Source organism: Gadus morhua, chromosome 12 (assembly GCF_902167405.1).
Source record: "Gadus morhua chromosome 12, gadMor3.0, whole genome shotgun sequence".
In the NCBI taxonomy this organism is placed as follows: domain Eukaryota; kingdom Metazoa; phylum Chordata; class Actinopteri; order Gadiformes; family Gadidae; genus Gadus; species Gadus morhua.
The window spans coordinates 23,115,954-23,138,366 of NC_044059.1; the positions used below are offsets into that span (position 1 = coordinate 23,115,954).

A 22,413-nucleotide genomic window follows, 5' to 3' on the forward strand; every position below is an offset into this window, starting at 1 on the left:
GGATACCAAACGGTCCAATCGCAGGACTAGACTAGAACTACCCCATCATTGTTGACTTTTCAAGCAATGGTTAAACAAAGGGACTCTTTTTGGCTTTTGTGCTGTTCAGTTTTATGTGTGCAGGTGGACAGTGATCGATTAAACAATGTGAAGCCGGGATGTGGGTATCCTGACGCCTTCATCCATTTCGGACCAGACCAAAGGATGACTCAGCCATAGTCAATACGGTCCCCCCCCCCTCCGATGACTGCTGGACATGGAAATGCATTGCTTAGACACACATAAATACGCATGCATGCATGCACGCACGCAAGCCAAACGCACACACGCACGCAATCACCCCAGGACTGTTTGTGATGTGTTGTTGATGAGTCACCATGAGTCACATGTATTCGTTTGTTTGACATCTTTTTTTCTTTCTTTCTGTTCACCTGACTTAACTCTTTCTGTGGTGTCTCCTACCTCTCTTTGTGGTGTCCCCTATCTCTCTCTGTGGTGTCTCCTAGCTCTCTTTGTGGTGTCTCCTACCTCTCTCTGTGGTGTCCCCTATCTCTCTCTGTGGTGTCCCCTATCTCTCTCTGTGGTGTCTCCTAGCTCTCTCTGTGGTGTCTCCTACCTCTCTCTGTGGTGTCTCCTACCTCTCTCTGTGGTGTCCCCTACCTCTCTTTGTGGTGTCTCCTACCTCTCTCTTTGTGGTGTCTCCTACCTCTCTTTGTGGTGTCTCCTTCCTCTCTCTGTGGTGTCTCCTACCTCTCTCTGTGGTGTCCCCTACCTCTCTTTGTGGTGTCTCCTACCTCTCTCTTTGTGGTGTCTCCTACCTCTCTCTCTGAGGTGTCTCCTACCTCTCTCTTTGTGGTGTCTCCTACCTCTCTCTTTGTGGTGTCTCCTACCTCTCTCTTTGTGGTGTCTCCTACCTCTCTCTCTGTGGTGTCCCCTACCTCTCTCTTTGTGGTGTCTCCTACCTCTCTCTTTGTGGTGTCTCCTACCTCTCTCTCTGTGGTGTCCCCTACCTCTCTCTTTGTGGTGTCTCCTACCTCTCTCTTTGTGGTGTCTCCTACCTCTCTCTCTGAGGTGTCTCCTACCTCTCTCTCTGAGGTGTCTCCTACCTCTCTCTTTGTGGTGTCTCCTACCTCTCTCTCTGGGGTGTCTCCTACCTCTCTCTCTGAGGTGTCTCCTACCTCTCTCTTTGTGGTGTCTCCTACCTCTCTCTCTGTGGTGTCTCCTTCCTCTCTCTTTGAGGTGTCTCCCACCTCTCTGAGGTGTTTCCTACTTTTCTCTGGGGTGTCTCCTACCTCTCTTTGATGTCTCTCCTACCTCTCCGGGGTGTCTCCTACTTTTCTCTGGGGTGTCTCCCACCTCTCTCCGGCTCTTCTAACCTAGTCTCAACATTAACATTCTTAAAGCCAGCCAATCTCACACACTTCTGTGTGTGCGTGTTGGTGTATGTTTGGTGGCAAAATATGTCAGTGTTCTGTTCTGTGACATCGTTGATGTCTGTTTCACCATTACAATTTGCAAAGCGAAACCTGTGCTGGCTCTGTATAAACCAAGCCATTAAGAGAAATTGCTGCTTTTGTTTCCCTCATTAGCTGTTCTTGGTGGAAAACAACATCCGGCCACACCATTAATCCTTTGGGGTTGTGTGCAGTTCCCATTTTAAAGTTATATGTATCAATGACTCCAAGTCAGGTTGGTCTTAAGCTCTCTACTCAGTATGCACAACAGCAAACGATGTCTATTCACTGTGTCGAGTGTTCTGGTCTGATATGGCTGGCAGACTAAAAACGTGTGTGTGTGTGTTAGAGTGCGACTCCACTAGTGATCCCCATCCCCCTCTCAGAGCTCCTTCGGAAACAGCATCTGCTGCTCCTGTCCCAAACGGGAGCCCAGGATAAATGGTGCAGCGTTGAATGGCAGGCCCCTGCTTGTTTGTGTTATGTTGTATAATCTTCAACTCCATGCCTCGGATTTGCTCTGTGTTCCTATTCCTGAAACTGAGCAATGTCTCTTAGTAGATTACGTTGAGGAAATGACAACTTTAGGCGGTACATTTAGCACCTCAATTAAATTGTAAGTGAGCAGTAGTAAAAATATATTTACATAGAATAATGTAGAACAATAATTTATTTTGATGACACACACACACATACACACACACACACACACACACACACACACACACACACACACACACACACACACACACACACACACACACACACACACACACACACACACACACACACAGTATTTGTTGGCAAGATAAAAGCTGAGCGACTAGTGCTCTCATGGGTCACTACATTGTACCCAGAGGCACAGTGAATTCTCTAACCATAGCATTAGCTCTCACGTGACTTCCATATTGCGTTGGCTTCAACATCTGCCTGCCGATTCCATGGTGGTGCAGATGGAGTCTAATAGTAGTGAACTATTTTCAGTTATTTTGGGGTTTTCTTAGGGAGCTTCCTTTTGTTGGCATTTGTCATGGTGCCTATGATTTACATTTCTACACTATATCCATCTTTCTGGAATTCTAACGACATGTAAAGAACATGTGTGCATTTTTTATTTGCCTATGCTTAGAAAAAGTGTTAAAGAGCTAGCGAACCCAAAATCTATGCCATTTCATTTTATCATTGCTAATGAAATAAGTCCCCAATTTCGAGAAAAAAGGATGTAAAATCCATTGTTTTTGCCATTCTCCCCAAAACACTATGTAACCACTCTGTTCCACTTTACTGCATGTGCAGGTGGCGTTCATTTTGTCACTTCAGAGTTTTTTCCGAGGCACACTGACGTCACGACCAAGTGGTACCTTTGGACGTGACGGGCACTGTCAAGGCAGCGGATGACTGCTGCGTCCGAGAGAAAGTTGAGCTTTTCTGTGTTTAGCGCCGGATCGTGTTTTTATCTCCAGATCCTGTGTTTAGCTCCGGATCCTGTGGTTAACTCCAGATCCTGTTTTTTAGCTCTGGATCCGGTGTTAAGCCTCGAGTTCTGTGTTCTGCTTCAGGTCTTGTGTTTAACTACAGATCCTGTGTTAAGCTCCAAAACCTGTATTAATCTCCATATCCTGTGGCTTTCCCTGCAATTACATTAGTGTCATCACGAGACGCCGCTAACAACGTTAGCACTTCCTCTGGGATCCCCCCTAACGGAAGACCTCTGTTTCAGCTTTTTGCACATTGTGCTCGTAGTTTTGTGTTAGACGAAAATAAAGCCTCACTTGAGTATGCATTTGTATAATATTGCTTTCACTAGACATGAAGCCCTGAGTGTGTTTAGAAAACTCTACAAACATAAATCATGAAGTAGGTCTCGGCGTTGTGCAGGGAGTGCGTGTTGCTGCATCAATGAGAGTACTTCAGGATGAGGCCCCCGTGTCTATCTACGGAGCGATGGGCCATTTTGCCATGCTGATGCACAATCTAGAGTGGAAATGTAAATCATCATACATTCAGAAAACGTGCTGTCTCGGCCATTGTTTCTTATTCATGAGCTGAGCGGGCGGTGTTGTATTTAGCGAGGCAGCATCAGGTTGCTGATCTGTGGCTGTATGTCCGTGTTTTCTGAGCGAAGAAACAGGCCAAGAGATGAAGGAATGACGATATGAGAGACTGGATAATGTCACTGAACATGGAGGATTGCAACTGGGCTTTTATTTTGGGAAAGAATGTCTGGCAACTGGAATTTCATGTAACATTATGTTTAATTGAATATGTTGTCAATTTATTTTTAATGATGAGGTTCAAATTGATCTGTAGGTTTATTACACGAGTGTGAAGGAAGGGAGTAGAAATACACTTCCTTCTTTTTTTTTTTACTTTAAGGCTTTTCAACCTCTGTTTTCCTGGCAATGGGTCTGAACCACGCATGTACATGCAGGGTGCCGTAGCCTCTACTCAAGCCCCCCCATTACTGACCGTCTTTGGCTCTACCCAGATTTCCTATCACTCAAATTGAAGATCTGGCGCCTCGCTAAATGGCCTCCTGTTGTTTACTCTGTTGTCAAGGATGCAAAGGTTATTTTTGTACGTTGCAGGTTTATATTTTGACAGTTCTCTGAAGGACGATCAGATTATTAAAACATTATGTCTGGACAAAATCGAATACTTTGATCCAAAGTTGTCCGTGAACCGATTTAGCTCTGACATAGAGCCAATTTGCCTTCACGCTGCGTGTAGTCACTCAATAACACACAGAAAAACACAGCCTGTAACTCGCTGACCGGTCCTTGTTCCCTGATCCTCATTTACACACACAAGATGTATACTTTGTGTTGGTCACGGTCACCCTCACACACAGGCACTCAGCCCCACCTCTCTCCTTTGTTTGCTCCTCAGGATTGAAAAAACGTACCAGGAAGGCCTTCGGAATGCGGAAGAAAGAGAAGGACAACGACTCAACGTGAGTCTTGTCCTCCTCGTCTGCCCTGGCAGTTCACCAATACCAAGGCTTCGCTGCTGTAGAGGCGGATGCATGTATTATGCAGCAAATATATATGTTTTCACTGGTCATTTATGCATAGGTGATATACTTTGATCTATTTGGTCAACTTTTCCAGACATGATCTCTTTAACCCCATACCTGCAAAACATTTCCCCATTCTCTGTAATGTTCATAGAATCTAGTATTTCTTTGTTCTAGCCCTCCGTCCGCCACAGTGTGATAGTGGTTTAATCTCATTCTGCGTATTATGTTTATTTAATGTTGCTCACTCCCCCTTCATTTCTTTTTTTTTTGTTTTACACAGGGGGTCCCCAGAAAGAGAAGGGGGTGTAAGTAACTTCAACTCCTCATCACCACCTGAACGGCAATCAATGTCTTGTGCCAGTATATTTTGCAAGTTCAGTGATTGCAGCATGTTTAGAACTGTCTATATATATTCTGTGTTCACCAATGATATAATGATCTTGGCCGTCTTTCGTTTGAATGACATTCCACTGTGCTTTCCATCATCGTGTTCATCCAGTTGACCAGCCAGGAGCCCCCAGAGTCTGACTTGGTACTGAACTCTAATTAGAAACCCTTTTAGGATAGACTAATGTCCCTAGGTCAATTTAGCATAATAAAGGCTGTGTAAGAAAATCCTATGTGACACAGTTTTGTTTCATGGGATATTCAAGACGAGCATAAACGTGATAATGGTAGATGAAGGTAGCATTAGTTACATGCAGTAATTTATAGATATATTGAATCACAGTAGTGATAGTCTCATCACTCATCTGTAACTGCAGTATTTGGGCTTCAATACTTACCCCTCCAAAAGAGGGAAGTGCTGTTGTTTCATTTATCAGTTAGGTAATGGCTGGCATCTTGTTCTGAAGCCTAACTGAAATTGTTAAAATCATTAGATCATCAAACAACTTAAGTAGTAGATTGTTTAATGATGTGAAATTCATAGTTCCCTCAAAGCCACATTCTCATCATACTGTTGACTAGACTCTGTTGTTTTGTTATAAGAGCCCTCAAGAGAAACACTGTTTGGTGTGGTTGTAATTGTACTGTCTTATTAGTCCCAGAAGAAGTCCAACGGCTCTGCCAACGGCTTCAGTGGAGAGATCGACTGGGAAAGATATGTAAGTAAAATCCTATGGTGATTCTTTGTGGGCTTTTACCTCATTAGCACTGACATATACAATTAAGATAAATAAATAACAAGACCTGGCCTCCAAAAAAATGTAATATTATTTTGTTCAAGATGGATGACATCTCTTTCCTTTTTTCACACACTTTGAAAAGACTTGGATCAGATCAACATTACAAAGATGCACAAACAAAACAAACACTAGCACAATCACTGTGAAGACTAATGTGTTTGGCTGTGTGTTGCAGAACTCTCCGGAGGTGGACGAAGAGGGCTACAGCTTGAGGCCCGACGAAGAGGAAGAAGCAGCAGATATCCTCATGGCATCTATCTGGATGTGTTCTATGTGTACTGCATGGCATGTCATTGGCAGGTCACTTGAGCCCCATGTAATGCATCCTTCTAACATGCCCCACAGCCCCACTAAACGCTGGGTGCCTCTTTTAGAATTGAACTCAACGTGTTTAATATATTATATTTCAAGGCTAGTCTGAACTATCAGAGGGGCATTTCTGCTACCATCATGACCATCTGCTAGCTCAAGTCAGTGCGTCCATTGACAAAGCAATTGAGATAATAAATAAAGATAGCCCTCATGCATTTCTTCTCAGTGAAAAATCAAAATCCAATCTAGAACATAGAGCACCATTTTGGGTCCGTATTAATTGTACACTTATATCCCCGGACTTGAACAGTGAGTCACAGGGAAGAGGTTAAAAGCGCATTTATTTCCCCTGAATCTGGAGCTCGGCTACAATCAATACATGGTTATCCCAGACCGCCAGCTAGTATTGAGTGAAAGTGATGCTTTATAGTGCCCAGGCCAACTGTTTGTTATGAGGGGGATGATGGTTTGCTCCCTGGAATTACTTGATGGACAGACTTACAGCATCAAGTACTGGACAGGCATTGATGGACACACACACACACACACACACACACACACACACACACACACACACACACACACACACACACACACACACACACACACACACACACACACACACACACACACACACACACACACACACACACTATTTGAGAATTTAGCCATAACTACAACATTAAGCTCAGCACTTAATTTAAAAGGGCGATAAAGGTGTTATGCTATTCTTTAGGTAGTTTTGACTTGTGCACCATTTTTTTCCAATTTGAAAGGTAAAAGAGATAGCAGCAATAGTGCATTCATTAGCTTGGCTGGCTTACAACCATTTCACCTTTATATCAATCACAATGCCTTGGGCAGTTTCCAACCAGATTACCACTTTCGGTCCTTAACGTTTCCCTTTCCACCTGCCCCCAAAGTCAAGACCCATTTCTTCTCCTCCGATGAGTCCGAGGAAGACGAGGACCACCGCAAGAAGTTCAAGATCAAGATCAAGCCCTTGCCGTCCGACTGCCCCGTGGCGATGCCCTCTGTAGACCAACTCAAGGCCTCCATCTGCAACATAGCCTTGTCCCCATCGCCTCTGGTGAGTAGCCCCTACCGCTGCTGCTGTGGACACGGCTTTTACAGGAGAACCTCCATTGTGGATGTGTGGAGTTGATATGTGAATCATATGTTGTATGTGTGCTGTGTATTGTGCTGATATTTGGGCATGTACACACATTATCTATGCTTCTTTTCAATGGTTGATTCTGCAAATGATCAACAAGAGTCAGGCGACTGGTTATGCCGCTTATGTCAGTGCTGTGATATAAGGACATAATAAGTCATATTCTGCCGTGCTATGGAAAGTTTTGAAAGGGTAACGCTCACAATGTGCCCTTGGTTTCAGCTCTTACGTAATGTCATAAGCATGAATTAGGATGCACTGATTTGTCACTCAGTTGTAGATGGTAACAAAAGGATCTGATCAAATGAAATTCCTTTTGAGTTGGATCCCATTGTGAAATATGAATGCGTTTCCATTTAATGAGGGTAAGTCAAGCTAATTTCTCATGGCTTTGCCACTCGTGCGGCACTATGGGTGACCTCGCTGCAGTCCCATTTAATTCAGCATGCTGCAACACTAAGAAAGCCGCCCCCTGCATCAAAAACCATCTGGCAACGTATCTCCAGAAGCATACAAATTTATAGGTCGATGTGCTCAATAAGAATTAAACACGCCATCAGATTTTCCCCAAGAATGTGTAAAAGCAACGAGATCGTAGGAAAGTTGCTTTAACTCCAACACCAAAGAGGCAAGGGCGGCTTGAGTGTCAGCCCTGCTCTGAATTATTAACGTTGGAAAGTAGGCATGGTGAACCGGGGCTGTTTATGGGCTGCACACAGTGTCTGTGGTCATTTAAGCTGTGCTCCTCCATAATTTAGTCATTCAGTCTCTGAACCTGCTAACTTGAGAATGATACAACCTCAAGTGCCTTCATTAAATGAAAAACCTGCACAATTTTTTTTCTTTTTTCGATTTAGTTCCGTCGCAGAACTTGATCCTTAGCCGTGTTGTCATAGTTTGATTGATTTGGATTGTGAAGAGCATCTTCTTCACAGTATTTCACGTTTCCATCGACAGCATTGTTTGAATTTCCTTCAATTGGGTCACTTTAGTGATGCTTTTAGACTGCCCAAGTAGCTGTCCATTCCAAACATTCTGAGCCAAACCGGAAAAAAACTTTCCTGCTCGCATGTAGTAGTTTGTCTTGTTGTCCCTTTGCTGCTTCGCCAAAAAAACAAATGTTTGGCAAAAATATGCCATGGTAAACCTGCAGCCAAGGACTTGTTATTCTTCCCCGAGCCCCTCCTCCAGGTTCACTTTGCCTTTTATATAGAGCTATCAAGTACCCCTTGTAGCTGCACACACAGCTGGATCGCTCGCCGGCACATTGTATGCTTTTCCCAGGTCACCTTGGCTACCGAGTGGTCATAAAGCAGCCTACCGAGAACCGTGTCAGTAACCCAGGGTTAACCTCCTCCGGGAAGCACCACAAACGGCAACCCTTTTTCTCACTGGGTTGCTGGTTGCTGGGCCTCCCTTTGTTTTGTCCTGACATGATGTTTGAATGAGGACCTCTCATTTAAGTGTTTATCATTGAAGTGTATTGGTTTTCCTATTCTAGTCATTGGAAGACCGCAGTGGTGTGCTGCTGTACACATACAAACATATTTGACGTAGATAATGTGCATACTAATCACATACTAATGTGACGTATTGGTGCTAAAGACCTTTGTCGCACATGGCTTATTCTGCATGATTAATTCATGGGTGTGTATGTGAGCTTTTGTATGTGTGTTGTGTCTGTTTGTGCATGTGTGCTTAATTATAGAACTTAATGGTTATAAATCTATTTTCCCGAGATCACTTTTGGGGCACTATATAATTCCAAGATATTATTTATATCTTATTATATATAACTATAATGTTACATATGCAACATGTATTGCCAAATGTAAGACACATTCTGTTCTCTAATTTTCTTCCCTTATCTCTTTGCTACCTGGAATGATGTTGACCTCTGTAGAGGAGTCCGGTAAGCATTTTCCTTGCACGTTTGTTTGCACTTATTATGCATCCTTGTTTGTGTTTTGCTTGTGTTTTTGTTTTGTTGTTTTGTTGTTGTGTTTGCTTGAAATACACCGACCAAATGTATCAAACACAGTCTTTTCTTATGTACAAGCTGTGCATGCTACTATTAGTCCTATTCATGACTGATTTGACCATGCTGACCTCATTGCAAGTAGAACTTGATGCCCATCATCAAGTCCTACTTCTAGATTTACTCTGCGCACACTCAGTGTGTCAGTGTGTGTTGGGCGTGAGTGCTATGTTAGGCTTTAGTGTCGAGAGTCTCAACCTCCGCTTTAATGATTGTGGGCTACTGAGATTCCAGATTAGACCCACTAGTTACAGGGACTGCAGGGCTTTACAATTACTGATGTGAGATATACAGTAGTTCTCTAGTCTCTATTCTTTGTCTTGTTCATGGGTGTTATTTTGCTTATTGAAGTTGATGATAAAATATAAAATAATGGCTGATTCCTTCAGGATTTTTATAAAATGTAACTAAAAGCACACATTTGTTAATGACCATACAATATTATGATTTCTGTATTTGCTGAACATGGATGTCCAGCAGCCTAATCGGAACTGCATGATTAGTACTGAACTGGATCAAATTTCTTTCATTTTGTAAACAACCATGCATTGGCATGTCCAGTAAAAATACATCCAATCAGATTAATCCTTTCCCCAAATTCTGCCCCCTTGTTACATCATGGCCATGACACATGGCTGACTGCATAAATGGCACAAGTACAGAAGGGCTGGGTGGAAGATGTACTAAAGGGGTGAGATTAATTGAGAACCAGCAGATTGTTTGAAAAGAAGATAGGAAAAGGAAACATTACATCAATGAATAGTATAATAGTTTAAATAAATATAAAAATAAATATATATGAACAACCATATATTATAGGAAAAAACTAAAGACATGCACCGAGTAATAGACATACTGTATCTAATTACTGGGTGATTAGATATGTACCTGAAATCTGTAATCCTGCAAGTGAGGCAGTTGAAGGAGGACATAAACAGCAGGATTATGGTTAAAACAATACAAATACGACTCATAATCTTTGAACTGAGTAATGGTTACACCATCTGCACCCACAAACCCACTAGCACCTGTCTTAATAAGGCTGGACTTCAGAGGCCCTCTCCATGTTCCTCCTCCTCCTCCTCCTCCTCCTCCTCCTCCTCCTCCTCCTCCTCCTCCTCCTCCTCCTCCTCCTCCTCCTCCTCCTCCTCCTCCTAACCAGAAGCATACAATGTATCTTGACTGATTTGTCACTCTCTGACCAGGTATCTCTTCTCTCTTCCTTTTTGCTGGTCACAGAGACGTAGCCCGGTAAGTGTTGATTTTCTCTCCTTCAATTCTCCAGGGGGTTTCTTGAGGGTTAATATATCAATGTTTTTCCAAACCCTTTGTTTGCTTTATATCTTGTGTTTGAGGAAAGGTCAGTTACGTTGGGCAATTGGGCAAAAGTGTTCCCTCCTACACAATAAAGGAAACATACGTGGGGAGCATTCTGCACCCATCTTAATGTTAAGCGCAAACTGTTGCAATTTCTTGCATCGCCTTCCCAGATCAGCAGTAAGTAGTCTAACGTGTATACCCAAGGTCTGATCCTAGTAGGCCTTATGCCAGCCACCTGACTAGTGTTCTGAATAATAAATCTAAACCTTTGACGGCTGGACCCTTTCAATGTGCTCCCTATAGTCACTTCTGTACGTGTCTCTGTCCGTCTTCTTTATCCGAAGCCTGCTATGTATTTATACCGCTTCTCTCTATGTGTGTGGTCACGTGGAAAGCTTGCTTTTCACCTATGGCCCTTATGCAGGGTGGTTGATGGCACCTCCTGGTGATTGGTTTCCTCGCTGACAACGCAATCCTCCTCCTTATCTTGTCCAGCTATCAGTGCTGCTGAAGCATCTCTCTCTCCCCATCCCCCTGTCCCTCTCTCCCTCTCTCCCTCTCTGGCTGTCGTTTTCTCGCTCTGTCCTATTTCTGTGATGCTTTAGAACTTGATGCTTTAAAAGGATATCACTTGTGACATCAGCCCACGACCGAATCTCTCTCATTCTTCTCCGTCTCCTGCCTGCTCTTCTCAGCTCACAGATGGCTCGATATGCACTCATTACAGAGCTTGTGTTGTTTGTTTGTGCTGTTGTCATTCATGTAGCATTGTTAATATGTAATGAGGGAAAGTGAAAGTGCTCCATCAATAGTGTGCTTATTATCTTGAGGTACATGCCTAGACGGGCGATCATATACTTGTCTGTAAATGGCAATTATTACTACTGCTGCGCTTTATCCAGACAGAACCGAATCTTCCTGTGTGCGCTGTAGTCTTGCCTCCCCCTGTGGAAATGGTTGCTAAGCAGATAGTTCCTTTTGTCTCATCTGATTAAGTCATCCTGAGGCAAGAGCTCTTCTCCTGACCTTGGCGGCTGGACAATGTGCACCATCGAGCTTTACAAACGCAGTCAACTTTCCTGTTAATTATGTTGATAGCTTGTTTTGACCTGTAGGATGCATTCTCTTTATTTCTGTTTTTTTTTGTCTTTGCATTGTAGCTCAGATATCATCGCATTTTATCTGATTCCTCAGAATATAAAGAATAATTATTTTGGCTATTCTGTTTACCTTATTACAGGGTGTGTTGCAACGGAACACCTCAGGTAAGTGTCCTTGCAGACATAATCCTGTACTTGTCACTACTGCGATTAACAATAGCATGCAGTGTTAACTGGTGTGATTCCAGGTGAGGAGATCCCAAGGCCGAGACGTCCCGTACCCATTGTACCCGCTGTACCCACTGTGCCTGCTGTGGCCCCCACGCCAGCCCCTGTCCCCCAGCCCCCAAGGTAGCCATTGTCCGGCTGGTCCTCAATTATTATTTTTTTAATTAAAACTACAATTACTATTTATGAATATTTAATTTGCCTATTATTGCCATCCTACAAGGCAACTTGAATTAGTATGTTTATTTAAAAGGTTATGAGGATTGTATTCGATAGTGTATTTAGGTAAGGACGTTGGATAAAATCTCTCCCTATTTAATATGGTTATTCATGTTCTTAGCTGACTCTCATTGACTTGGAACTAAGATGGAGGTTAACTCTTCTTTCTCCCAGCAGCCAGCAGACACAAGTACTAGAAGATGCCACAGCGCTATTCGGGCCTCCACTTGATTCAGCCTTCGGGGAACAGAAAACTGAAGGTGAGTCTCTTCATTTCTGTTCCTTTTACTTCCATGTGTGGGTTCACAGGTTTCTTTTTCACGTGGTTTTCCACTGCGGATATTTTAACCAGTTTGGACAGTTGTTACAGGAGCATGTAGCAATACGATCTAGAAAACGCGTTTTTTTTATGCAAAACTGTATTTTTTTCATGTCTCTCTATCCTTAGTATTTCTTCTTATGCCTTCCTTTTAAGCTAACATGAGAACTATTGTTTGTATAAATTAAGAAAATATTGTCAAGCTTTGCCAAATATTTTTCTCTAGTGGTCTTTTTAACCACATACAATCTGTTGTTTTATGATTCTCGGTGGATTTGGTCCTTAGTCATGCACCAAATCCAGCAGGATTTAGCCAGGCAGCCTTGTCGAGAGCTATGTTATGTAACCACCTTCTGAAGCATGACTAATGTGAACACAGTTGCACTCTCTTTTTATACTTTTATTCAGAGAGAACCTTATTTTTTCTCCTGTGTCATTGATACTTGTTAAAAGGTCTGTCTTCAGCTAATGTTCATATAAGCTAATGATATACATCTTGGAGTTAGTCAAGTCAATTAGAAAATAACAGAAAATGATGCCAATTGTCCTCCACTGCAGTCTGTCCAAGTTCAGTATTTACTGTCTGTGGAGTCCGCAAGTCCCCCATACCGTCCCCAAAACAGACTCAACCTTTCAAGGTGCAGGGTGTCAAATTGAGGCGGCCACTAGCGATGAATCCGCAGATTGCCACAACCGAATCGTGTTCTCAATGTGCAAAATGCAAAGTAAGCTGGTGACTTAACACTAACATGGCCCCCTATGTCCCTCTGGCCCCCTGGATGAAGTGGTTCTGTTTGAGTCAGATATGTGGGGGGCTCCTCTGTCAGAACCTCTGACGAGACCCTTCCCTACAGGAAGTAAGTTAAGCTGCATCACCCCCCCCTTGCAACCGCTCCACTCGGAATGACTGCACAGAACCATCCACCCGCCCCTGTGACCCCCCCCCCCCCCCCCCCCCATCTGACCTTCACAGTGCACTTTCAACCCCTCCATTTCATTAGCCATCAGAACAATGATATGGTACAGTGTCATCTCTAACTGTTCATTTCAGGACATCTAGTGACTGGACTCCTACCCTCGGCCTCCACACACCATCACCCTTGCATTTGGCATGCTTATAAACATACCGTGGTGCTTGGTGTCTTCCACGCATGGGTTATTGTCTTTCCTCAAACATTCATTAAAGTGTCCGTTTTGCAAAGGTTTCACCTAAAACCTTGAAATGAGGACCAGTGCAAGTACTTGCTAAGCAGCTGCGTAGCCACAGCTTCAGCTGGGTGACACTATGCATGGGTGCTGAGATGGAACAGCCAAGCTAACGATGCCCCACTGTATCCTTGCAGCACCACCTCCACTTCCCCCCAAGAATGTCCCAACTTCCCCACCTACGACCGGGCCTCCCTCACCATTCGGTACTGGTAAGATACCATCTTATCTCCATGAACATGTTTGGTACACTCTCCTGGAAATTGGATCCAAGTACCTTTCTATTTTTTTTTTGTCCGCTGCAGAAGTGCCAAGCGAAGCTGAGGACTCCATCGCCAAGCCCTCTTTCGCGGACTTGGACAACATCTTTGGGCCTGAGGAGGGCTCCTCTGCTATCGGGGATGACACCGGCGACCAGTGGGTCTGCTTCAGTGATAAATCCCCAGCGAGACCAGCCCTTACGCAGGAGCCTACACCTCCACCACCCTCCTCCCCACCACCTCTTTCTGAAGACAAAGCCCCTACCCCACCAGCCTCCCCTCCTCTTCCAGAAGACCCAGTATCTGCTCCACAGAACTCCCCTCCTCCTGAAGACCCAGCGCCACCTCCCCCCGCCTCCCCTCCTCCCCTGGACCCATCACCTCCTCCGCCGACCGCAACAACGCCCCCAGCGGAAGCGGCGCCATCTCTGCTTGCGGCAGAGTCTCCACCACCCCCGGGGGAGCAGCCACCTCCCTCTCCCCCAGCCCCGACACAAGAAGAGCCCTTGCCCCCCCTGCCATGCTCTCCTCCCCCGTCAGAGGCCCCCGACTCCGTCTCCTCCCCCCCTGCAGACCCAGCTCCCTCCTCACCCTCCCCTCCACCTCCCGCCCCCCGAGAACCCACTCCTCCCCCGGCCACGTCGCCTCATCCCCCCGCTGCGCCGGCCCCTCTGCTGCCCTCGCCCCCGGCCTCTTGCCCCCCCCAAGCCTCCGATCTTCCCCGAGTGCCTGCTCCCGCCCCTCCTCCCGTGGCAGAGGCACTGGTGTGCTCCGTCCCGCCGCCCCCCTCTCCGCCGGGGGGACATCAACAGCCCCAGAGCCCGGAGGCGGCTCCCCCCGAGCTGGCGCGGGACAAAGAAGGACCGATTTCACCCAAAGATCGCGGCGGTGCCAGCCAGGGAAGCCGGAGTACGCCTCCACCGCCTCCCCCGCCGACGTACCGCGCGGTGGTCTCTTCACCAGGCCCCACCTCCGGGGCCACGGGTACGGCCAGCGGTGAGTTACTCCGCCACCTGCATTTGCAGATTGTTGTCAGGCGCTCTGCCTGCCAGGATTCTTTCTGCTCGTGCTCCTGTGTGGTATTTTTGTACATTACCCAGAATGACTTTTGCCACCCCCTTCTCTCTCTGGTGAGCGGTAAAACATTCTGGTTGGTGTTGCGTTCTGGATGTAGGATGCTAATAGCATCCTACTTCCAGGATGCTACTGGATGTTTTCTTGTTGTATCCCTCTTCGGAATATTGCAAAAAAGGTGGTTTGTTGTGATTCTAAGACAGAACCCCTGTGGTTCTGGGGTTAGCTAATATCATGCCTTAGATGCTACAGCAAGTCCAACACTGTTGTATTACACTGTGGTTGTAATACAACAGTTGTTGTCATTCATGTGGTGCCTACTGTAACGATGTCACTGAACTTCAGGTCCTCTTGAGTTTGATCCTAATTCAAAGATGAAATACCACACATCTATTGTGTTTTTAATTCATTTTTTCTTTTAGTATTGGAGTTGGCTCAATTCAGGAGGTTTGCAATACTGCCAAGAGAACTGGAACAAGAATGTCAAACAAATCAATGTCATTTTGGAGTAGCATTTTGGCAGAGCCAAGACTCTTCCTAGTTATTCAGTTCCCCCTGTAATCTACGGAGACACAACATTGTGTTGAACCAAACTAAAGGTCACTCCATGAAGACAATACAGAGAGAGCCAAGCTAGTACACTGAGCCACTCTGCTGACACGGCAGCTGATCCCAGCTCGCATCAGAGCAGGAATTCTTACTCTGCCAACGGGAGCCGCAATGGGAAAACTGTCAGCTTGATAAAAACTGAACCCTTGATGGTGTTAATATTCCACGCTGTCTTTCTGAATGAAGGACTGACTTTCCACACACAGGAGCAACTTGTCTATTGTACTGATGGGGGGGAATGTGCTTTAAGTGACTGTTGAAGTTGTTGTAGTGTTTGCCAAATGGTATTAGGGGAGATGAAGTCAGTGAATATACGTATCAATAATTAACATGGTTTTTGGTTTAAAGGGGACCTATTATGCTTTTTCGACTTTTATGACCTATAAACGTTGTTATAATGATTGAAAGTCATGTTTAACCATACTAAAGTGTCAAATAATGACGTACATGCATTTCGACGTATTCCCTGCTGACAGTCTGGGGTGGCTGTGCAGAGCGCTAAACACTCGGGACAACGTTTGCGATTCACTTTCCGGGAAATCATCTACGTAGATGCACTCCTGCCGCGCCCCCATATGCCTGGTCAAATCTGCCCGCGCGAGCTTCAAGGAAGGTAACCAATCACAACAGAGTTGGGTTGGCAGGAGGGGGGCGAGGGGGCGGAGAAGGACGAAACCGAACGTTGACAGAGAATGCTGAAAGCGCCCAGATGAGAGGAAGAGTTTCCCGAAAATCTACATCGTTTTTTGTGTATGGTTAATCATGACTATCAATCATTATAACAACGTTTACAGGTCATAAAAGTCGACAAAAGCATAATAGGTCCCCTTTAAGATATGCATGCAATCCAGTCTAAAGAAATGACATGCTTTAGAAAAGCTTCTCGTTTATACATTTTGTATGGTTCTGTATTTTAATCATGTCCTTTGATAAAAAAAATTCATTCCTAGGCTCCTCCTCTCCGGTCAGGCCCTCCACCCCGTCGTCCGTCAGCCCAAGCCCCCCTCCGCCTCCTCCCCGGCCCCCATCGCGACCTAAACTCCCTCCAGGGAAGCCCACCGCTGCCGGGGATGTGGTGAGTCTGAGACGCAAGCGGCCTCACTCCAACGACTCCAAAGATGGCCCACACCCTTCTGAACACGAGCAACAATACACGCAGTAAAGATCCTTCCATTGCTCCCCCTCTCGATCCAGGGTCGGCTGTCCAGCGCCCCCGTGCACTCGGCCAGCCCCCCGCCCATCGCCCCCCTGGCGCGGGCCGAGAGCACCTCGTCCATCTCCTCCAACAACTCCCTGAGCACCGCCACCACGCCCACCGTCGGTAAAGAGCTCTCCGTGTCCGTGTCAGGTGTGTGTGCACCTGCCCCCCACCCCACCCGCCTCCATTCGCCTTCCCTGCTCCCGGTTTCATTTGGTTTTCATTTGATTTGATTTGATTTCATTGATCGAGCTTTGCGCTGTGCAATCTTGGATCTTGCCGCTATTCGCAAAGCTTTCCCGTTATTTTCGTCGTTGTTGTTGAAACAATACAAGAGACGGTTTAATTAGATGATTGCGATTGCAGAGTTAAAGGAAAGCGTTTTTTTACAATTACTGACCATACATATAAAACATGGAAATCCAGCTGGCTTTATTTATTTTTAGTAGGATTTTTTTTTGCAGGATATTAAATGTCCACTGTCCGTCCTGTCACTTCAGTTACATGTACAGTGAGGGTACCCTAGATTGGTGTGGCTTAGTCACTGCAGATTAATCATCTGCAGCCTTCCTCTGCACCGGACGTTCCATAAAAGGAGATCCTGAGTCTTCGGTTTGGCTACAGAACTGTGTTGTTGAAGTTGCAGAGACACTTCCAGCATGTGAAACTGTAATAAACTATTTCACACACCAAACGTGTGAATTGGTAAAGCAAAGGGGAGTCTAGTTCTGTAGGGTGCCGTCAACCTATGATGCAACAGCCCTCTCCAAGCTCTGCAATAGCTTTAAGCAATTTAAGATCTCTCAATGTCAATGTATTGCTTGTTTGGAGGTTTTCTTTCTATATTTGTGATTTAAATCTTGGTTTTACTTTTTGTAACCTTTTTTCGTTTCATCAGTTTCTTCATTCTTCTTTATTCTTTTCTTCTGTCTGACATTCTTTATTATATTTTACCCCTTTGTCCATGTGCTGTCCTGTCTGTTGTTTCTCTCGGGCTCTATCAGAAGAGGATGCTTATGTAGACAAGCTACCAACGTTTGAGAGACACTTTGATTCATTGGCAGGTATAGTAACTGTGCACCCTGCGTGGTGGTGAGAGTGGTGGGGTTTTAAAGTTGTGTTTGTTTTGATGTTTTTGGTTCAGTTAGACATTTTGCTAATGCATTTTACTCAGAATGCATCGGCGGTATAATAGCGCAGGTTATTATTCAGTGGTTTCTGTACTTTTCCCTGTCATTGTCTTCATTTGTACATTCAAACATGTTGAACCTAATGTTTGAAGACTTCTTCTTATTGCTGGTCTAAGGGGCATCGGATACAAATGGATTTCTCTATCATTAATTTCTCTAATATATATTTTTACTGGGGTCCATTATTGTTAAAGCTTTAGGCATTCATCAACACAAGTTTTTATGTTTCCATTAAAGTGGGACATCTTAATTGATCAAGGTGTATTCTGAAGGGAACACATCTTGTGTTTTATTTGCAATGGGGCCATTTACACACTCGTATCTCCCTGAGTATATCTCTTTCTCTAATCTTTACTCTGTCTCCGAGACATACCACAGTCTTGTCTTTCATCCTGCTATATGTCTCCTTTATTTTTGAAAAAACAAAAGGACGTGACCGGATTGTATAAATAACAAAATGTTTGAGTTTTCTCATCTACCCAACCAGACAATCTTTGTCCTCTCTCTCGCTCTCTCTCTCTCTCTCTCTCTCAACCTCCAACCCCCCCCCCCCCCCCACACACACACACGTTGCATCTGTAATGGTCTTGCCCGCGTTACCATGGCAATATCTTGTCTCCCGGTTCTCGCCGACAGACCTTGTGTGTTCTTTTCAACGCAGCGCAGCGCCAGCTTTCAGGGTTTCATAACGCACCTTTAAACCTGGAGATCCCTACAAGGTCTTCCATATGTTCCGTCTGTCTTTGCTCTCTCTCTCTGTCTCTCTCCGTCTCTCTCTCTCTCTCTCTTGCTCTGTGTCGCTCTCTCTGTGTCCCTCTCCCTCCGTCTCTCTTTCTCTCTCTGTCTCTCTCTCTCTCTCTGTCTCTGTCTCTCGTCTCTCTCTCTCTCTCTCTTTCTCTGTCTCTCTCTCTCTCCTGTCGTTGTACGAGACCCCAGTGCTGCTCCTGGCGGTAGCCGTTTGAAGCCTGGCATGTGAATGAAGCTGTGGAGTGGCCACGGCTTTTTGCTATTCATGCCTCCACTCGAGAGCAGGGCCGCCTCGGGTTCAAGCCAAGTCTCTTGTGTCGACGTGGGCCCCCATCCACGGGGCCACCTCCATCCCCCACCCTGCTCATCTCCACACCCACTCACCCTCTTGACACCCGCCCCCAGCACCTGCACCTCAAACCGCTCGCTCAAACCCCCTGTCCTCGTCTCCACACCTGGCCACCTTCTCCCTTCCCCTCATCGGGGGGCCTCCCATTGATATGTCCTCCATCTTGACAGTGTTGCCTTTAGCTAGCACTAAGTGATTTTGCTAGTCACACTAGCTGTAGCATAGCAGGTACAAAGGTACGTAGCATAGGCTCGCCGCTAGTGTGTGTCTCGTTCATGCAAACGTGAGAGAGAGTCCAAATTCACTGCGTGCAAAATGTCCATGTCAGGACCCCATTGTCTGTTGTGTAAGAAGGTTAAATTATAGTAATGCTTGTTGTAGCGCGTCACAACGTTCTTCTTTGTCTTCTCCGCCTTCCATTCCAATCTCAACAGTGACCTCTACAGGCTGACGACACAACTGCACTGCCTTATACATAAGGAGGTCAGCTTATGTTAGGCTGAGAATAATAGACCATGGTCAATTGGATGTATATTTTATGTTATATGATGTATATTTTAATAAGTATAAAATACGTTTTAGATATTTATGTCTACACACTAATATGAAGAAAGCATACTTTTTATTTTACATAGCAAGATCCATTGGATCTTTAGGATGGTTTTGTATTAAAAACGTTTGCATTGAGAAGGACAAATCCCTTCATCTAGCCCGTCATCACCCTCAACCTGGCATCTCCATAAGACTCCAGCCTAGACACCTTTGAGTCCATCATCAAGAAACAACATTTAGTTCCACATTCTCTGTCTGTCTATCCGTCTCAGTCTCACTGTCTCTGTTTCTGTTTATGTCTCCGTCATAGTCTCTCTCTGTCTCTCTCTCTCTCTGTGTCTCTCTCTCTGTCTGTATCCCTCTGTCTGTTTCTCTCACATACTGCCACTACCATACCGTACGACTCCCCTCCGCCGTGACATGAGACAGATGTGCCATGTGAGACTCAACACTACTCTCCTTTTCTCTCCCCTCCCTCTCATCCCTCCACCACTTTCCTTGCTCCCTTCTTTTTTTTTTTTTACCACCCACCCTCCTCACCCACCTCTACGATCCTCCAACCCCACCCCACCTCTCCTTGACTCACTCCTGCCCCCCCCCCCCCCTTACTCCCCCTTCCCAACACAGAGAATGACCAGCCGTCCCTGGTATGGTTTGACAGAGGGAAGTTTTATTTAACATTCGAAGGTAAGTTGTCCTCCAATGTGCCGGGGCCATCTTGAGAATCATATGTGCAAGCTGCCCACCACGGCCCTGCCTCCTCCTCTGTTCTCCTTCCTGCCCTCCCCATTCATTTCTCCTTCTTTGCATCCCGCCATTGTTCACCTATCATCTCTATGCCCTTGCTGAGAACCACTTTCACCAGTCGGCCGTGCAATGGCCTAGCCTCTCTCTTTCTTTCTCTTTCTCTCTCTCAAAATCTTCTTCCAGCATCTCTTGGTATCTTGTCATTCTGATCTCATCTGCGGTGGCTGTCCCTCATACCACTGGAAACTCTTCATTCTTCATGTTTCCTACTAACATTCAGGTGGTTTACCTTAAGACTGTTTCTCCCTGACTTTGGCTTTGATCTGTGGCACTTTGACTGGCTGTGCTGGGGTCAACACGACTCTAACAGCACGCTCTGGAGTATGCATGGAGCTCTCTTTGGCCCTGTTATCTCTCTCTGTCTCTCTCTTCTTCTTCTACTTCTTCTACTTCTTCTTCTTCTGGCTGCCTTTGCATTCATGGTCAGCCTGATGTGTAGATGAATAACTGGGAACATTGATTAAAATGTTAATGTGCAATATATACTGTACTATTCAGTATATGGACACTAGGATTGAAAGAACGTTGAAATGTCCGTCCTCTCTTTCTGTCTGTCAACTAAAGTCATCTCACCTTAATGCCACTAATATTCGTTGTCACTTCAAGTCTCTGTCCTTCATTTCATCCATGTCATTTTCTACATGATAATTGTCCCTCTGTGTCACATGCATACATCTGAATAGGAAAAGATTGGATGATAATGACTTGAGTAAAATTTGCTGAGACATTGGACATGTAGTCATGTAAAACATGTTCTGTTTCAGCTGTGCCATCTCAAAAACAAATTGTTGAGAGACTGCATTGATGAGTGAGGCTATACTAAGTTTAGGGCTGTAACTCTATCCATATAATGATCACTATCATATCATAATATGTCAGATATCCTTACCCTTACCTTATCATATAGCCCTATTATTCTATGTAACAAACCACGGTTGTTGAGTTGAACCGTTATATCATACACTGATCGTCAATAGTGACAATGCTATAGAGTGTGTGTCTGTGTGTGTCTGTGTGTGGTAGTCTTCTCATTACCAGTATTTGTGATTGTCCCCAGGCTGTTCCCGGGGCCCGAGCCCTCTCACCATGGGGGCCCAGGACACACTACCCGTGGCGGCTGCCTTCACAGAAACGGTCAACGCCTTCTTTAAAGGAGCAGACACCAACAAGTACGTCCACAACACACAACTTCCCACGCCCAATATACCTCCATGCATCTTTCAGTTCAAGAGAGGATCAAGGTGGGAGCTGGGGGTGGGGGGGGGCGAGGGGCGGGGGGGGGGGGGCGGGGGGGGGGGGGGGGGGGGGGGGGATCTGGTCTGTTTCTCGGTTGAGGCATGAATAGAGTGTAAACGTTTCCAAAGACGCACAGCTTCCATAGTGTGAGAGTACTTCCAATTATCACTCAACGGTGAGCGTGCCACCATGTTGATCAAATGAATATTGTGGGAGAACAATTGAAACATCCTCATCATTATTATTAACCATTAGTTAGATCAAAGTAATCCCACACTCTGTATCTATTTTGTTATTTGAGCACGGGCCCCGAAGCCAGCCCATCCAAATCCCAGCAGCTTAACATATTGAATATATGAGCATTTCCATATTGAAATGCCAACATCTTCCATTTGTCTGTACCTCATTTTCACACATCCATCACACACATCTCTCTCTCCCACTCTCGCTCTCTCTTTTGCTCGCTCTCTCTCTCGATCTCTCTCTATCTCACTCTCGCTCTCTCTCGCTCTCCCTCTCTCTCTTGCTTGCTCTCTCTCTCTCTCTCTCTCGCTCTCGCTCTCTCTCGCTCTCTCTCTCTCGCTCTTTCAGGTGCGTGGTGAAGATCATAGGCGAGATGGTGTTGTCGTTTCCCGCGGGGATCACGCGGCACTTTGCCAATAACCCGTGTCCCGCCGTGCTAACCTTCAGCATAACCAACTACAGCCGCCTGGAGCATGTGCTGCCTAACCCCCAGCTGCTTTGCTGGTAAAGGCACCACTCTAACCCAGGCCACCCACATGTGTCTGTAATACACACGCTCATGGTCCAATGTC

The 22,413-nt window shown here is 45.5% G+C and overlaps 1 protein-coding gene across 15 annotated transcripts in view; it reads left to right on the forward strand.

The window, feature by feature from the left end:
- sgip1a (SH3GL interacting endocytic adaptor 1a) overlaps positions 1-22,413 on the forward strand; it is a 54,712-nt gene that overhangs the window by 24,748 nt on the left and 7,551 nt on the right. For 2 of the 15 annotated variants that reach the window (XM_030372044.1, XM_030372052.1), the window contains 20 exons: positions 4,344-4,407; positions 4,754-4,778; positions 4,973-5,005; positions 5,517-5,579; positions 5,836-5,899; positions 6,884-7,062; positions 9,050-9,058; positions 10,424-10,435; positions 11,745-11,769; positions 11,853-11,955; positions 12,226-12,311; positions 13,156-13,227; positions 13,714-13,788; positions 13,882-14,832; positions 16,470-16,594; positions 16,714-16,867; positions 17,722-17,781; positions 20,183-20,242; positions 21,420-21,531; positions 22,190-22,345. In XM_030372044.1, the coding sequence (XP_030227904.1) occupies positions 4,344-4,407; positions 4,754-4,778; positions 4,973-5,005; positions 5,517-5,579; positions 5,836-5,899; positions 6,884-7,062; positions 9,050-9,058; positions 10,424-10,435; positions 11,745-11,769; positions 11,853-11,955; positions 12,226-12,311; positions 13,156-13,227; positions 13,714-13,788; positions 13,882-14,832; positions 16,470-16,594; positions 16,714-16,867; positions 17,722-17,781; positions 20,183-20,242; positions 21,420-21,531; positions 22,190-22,345 (2,428 nt within the window). The remainder of the gene's footprint in view (positions 1-4,343; positions 4,408-4,753; positions 4,779-4,972; positions 5,006-5,516; positions 5,580-5,835; positions 5,900-6,883; positions 7,063-9,049; positions 9,059-10,423; positions 10,436-11,744; positions 11,770-11,852; positions 11,956-12,225; positions 12,312-13,155; positions 13,228-13,713; positions 13,789-13,881; positions 14,833-16,469; positions 16,595-16,713; positions 16,868-17,721; positions 17,782-20,182; positions 20,243-21,419; positions 21,532-22,189; positions 22,346-22,413) is intronic. The other 13 variants (XM_030372047.1, XM_030372055.1, XM_030372046.1 and 10 more) reach the window with 12 other exon arrangements.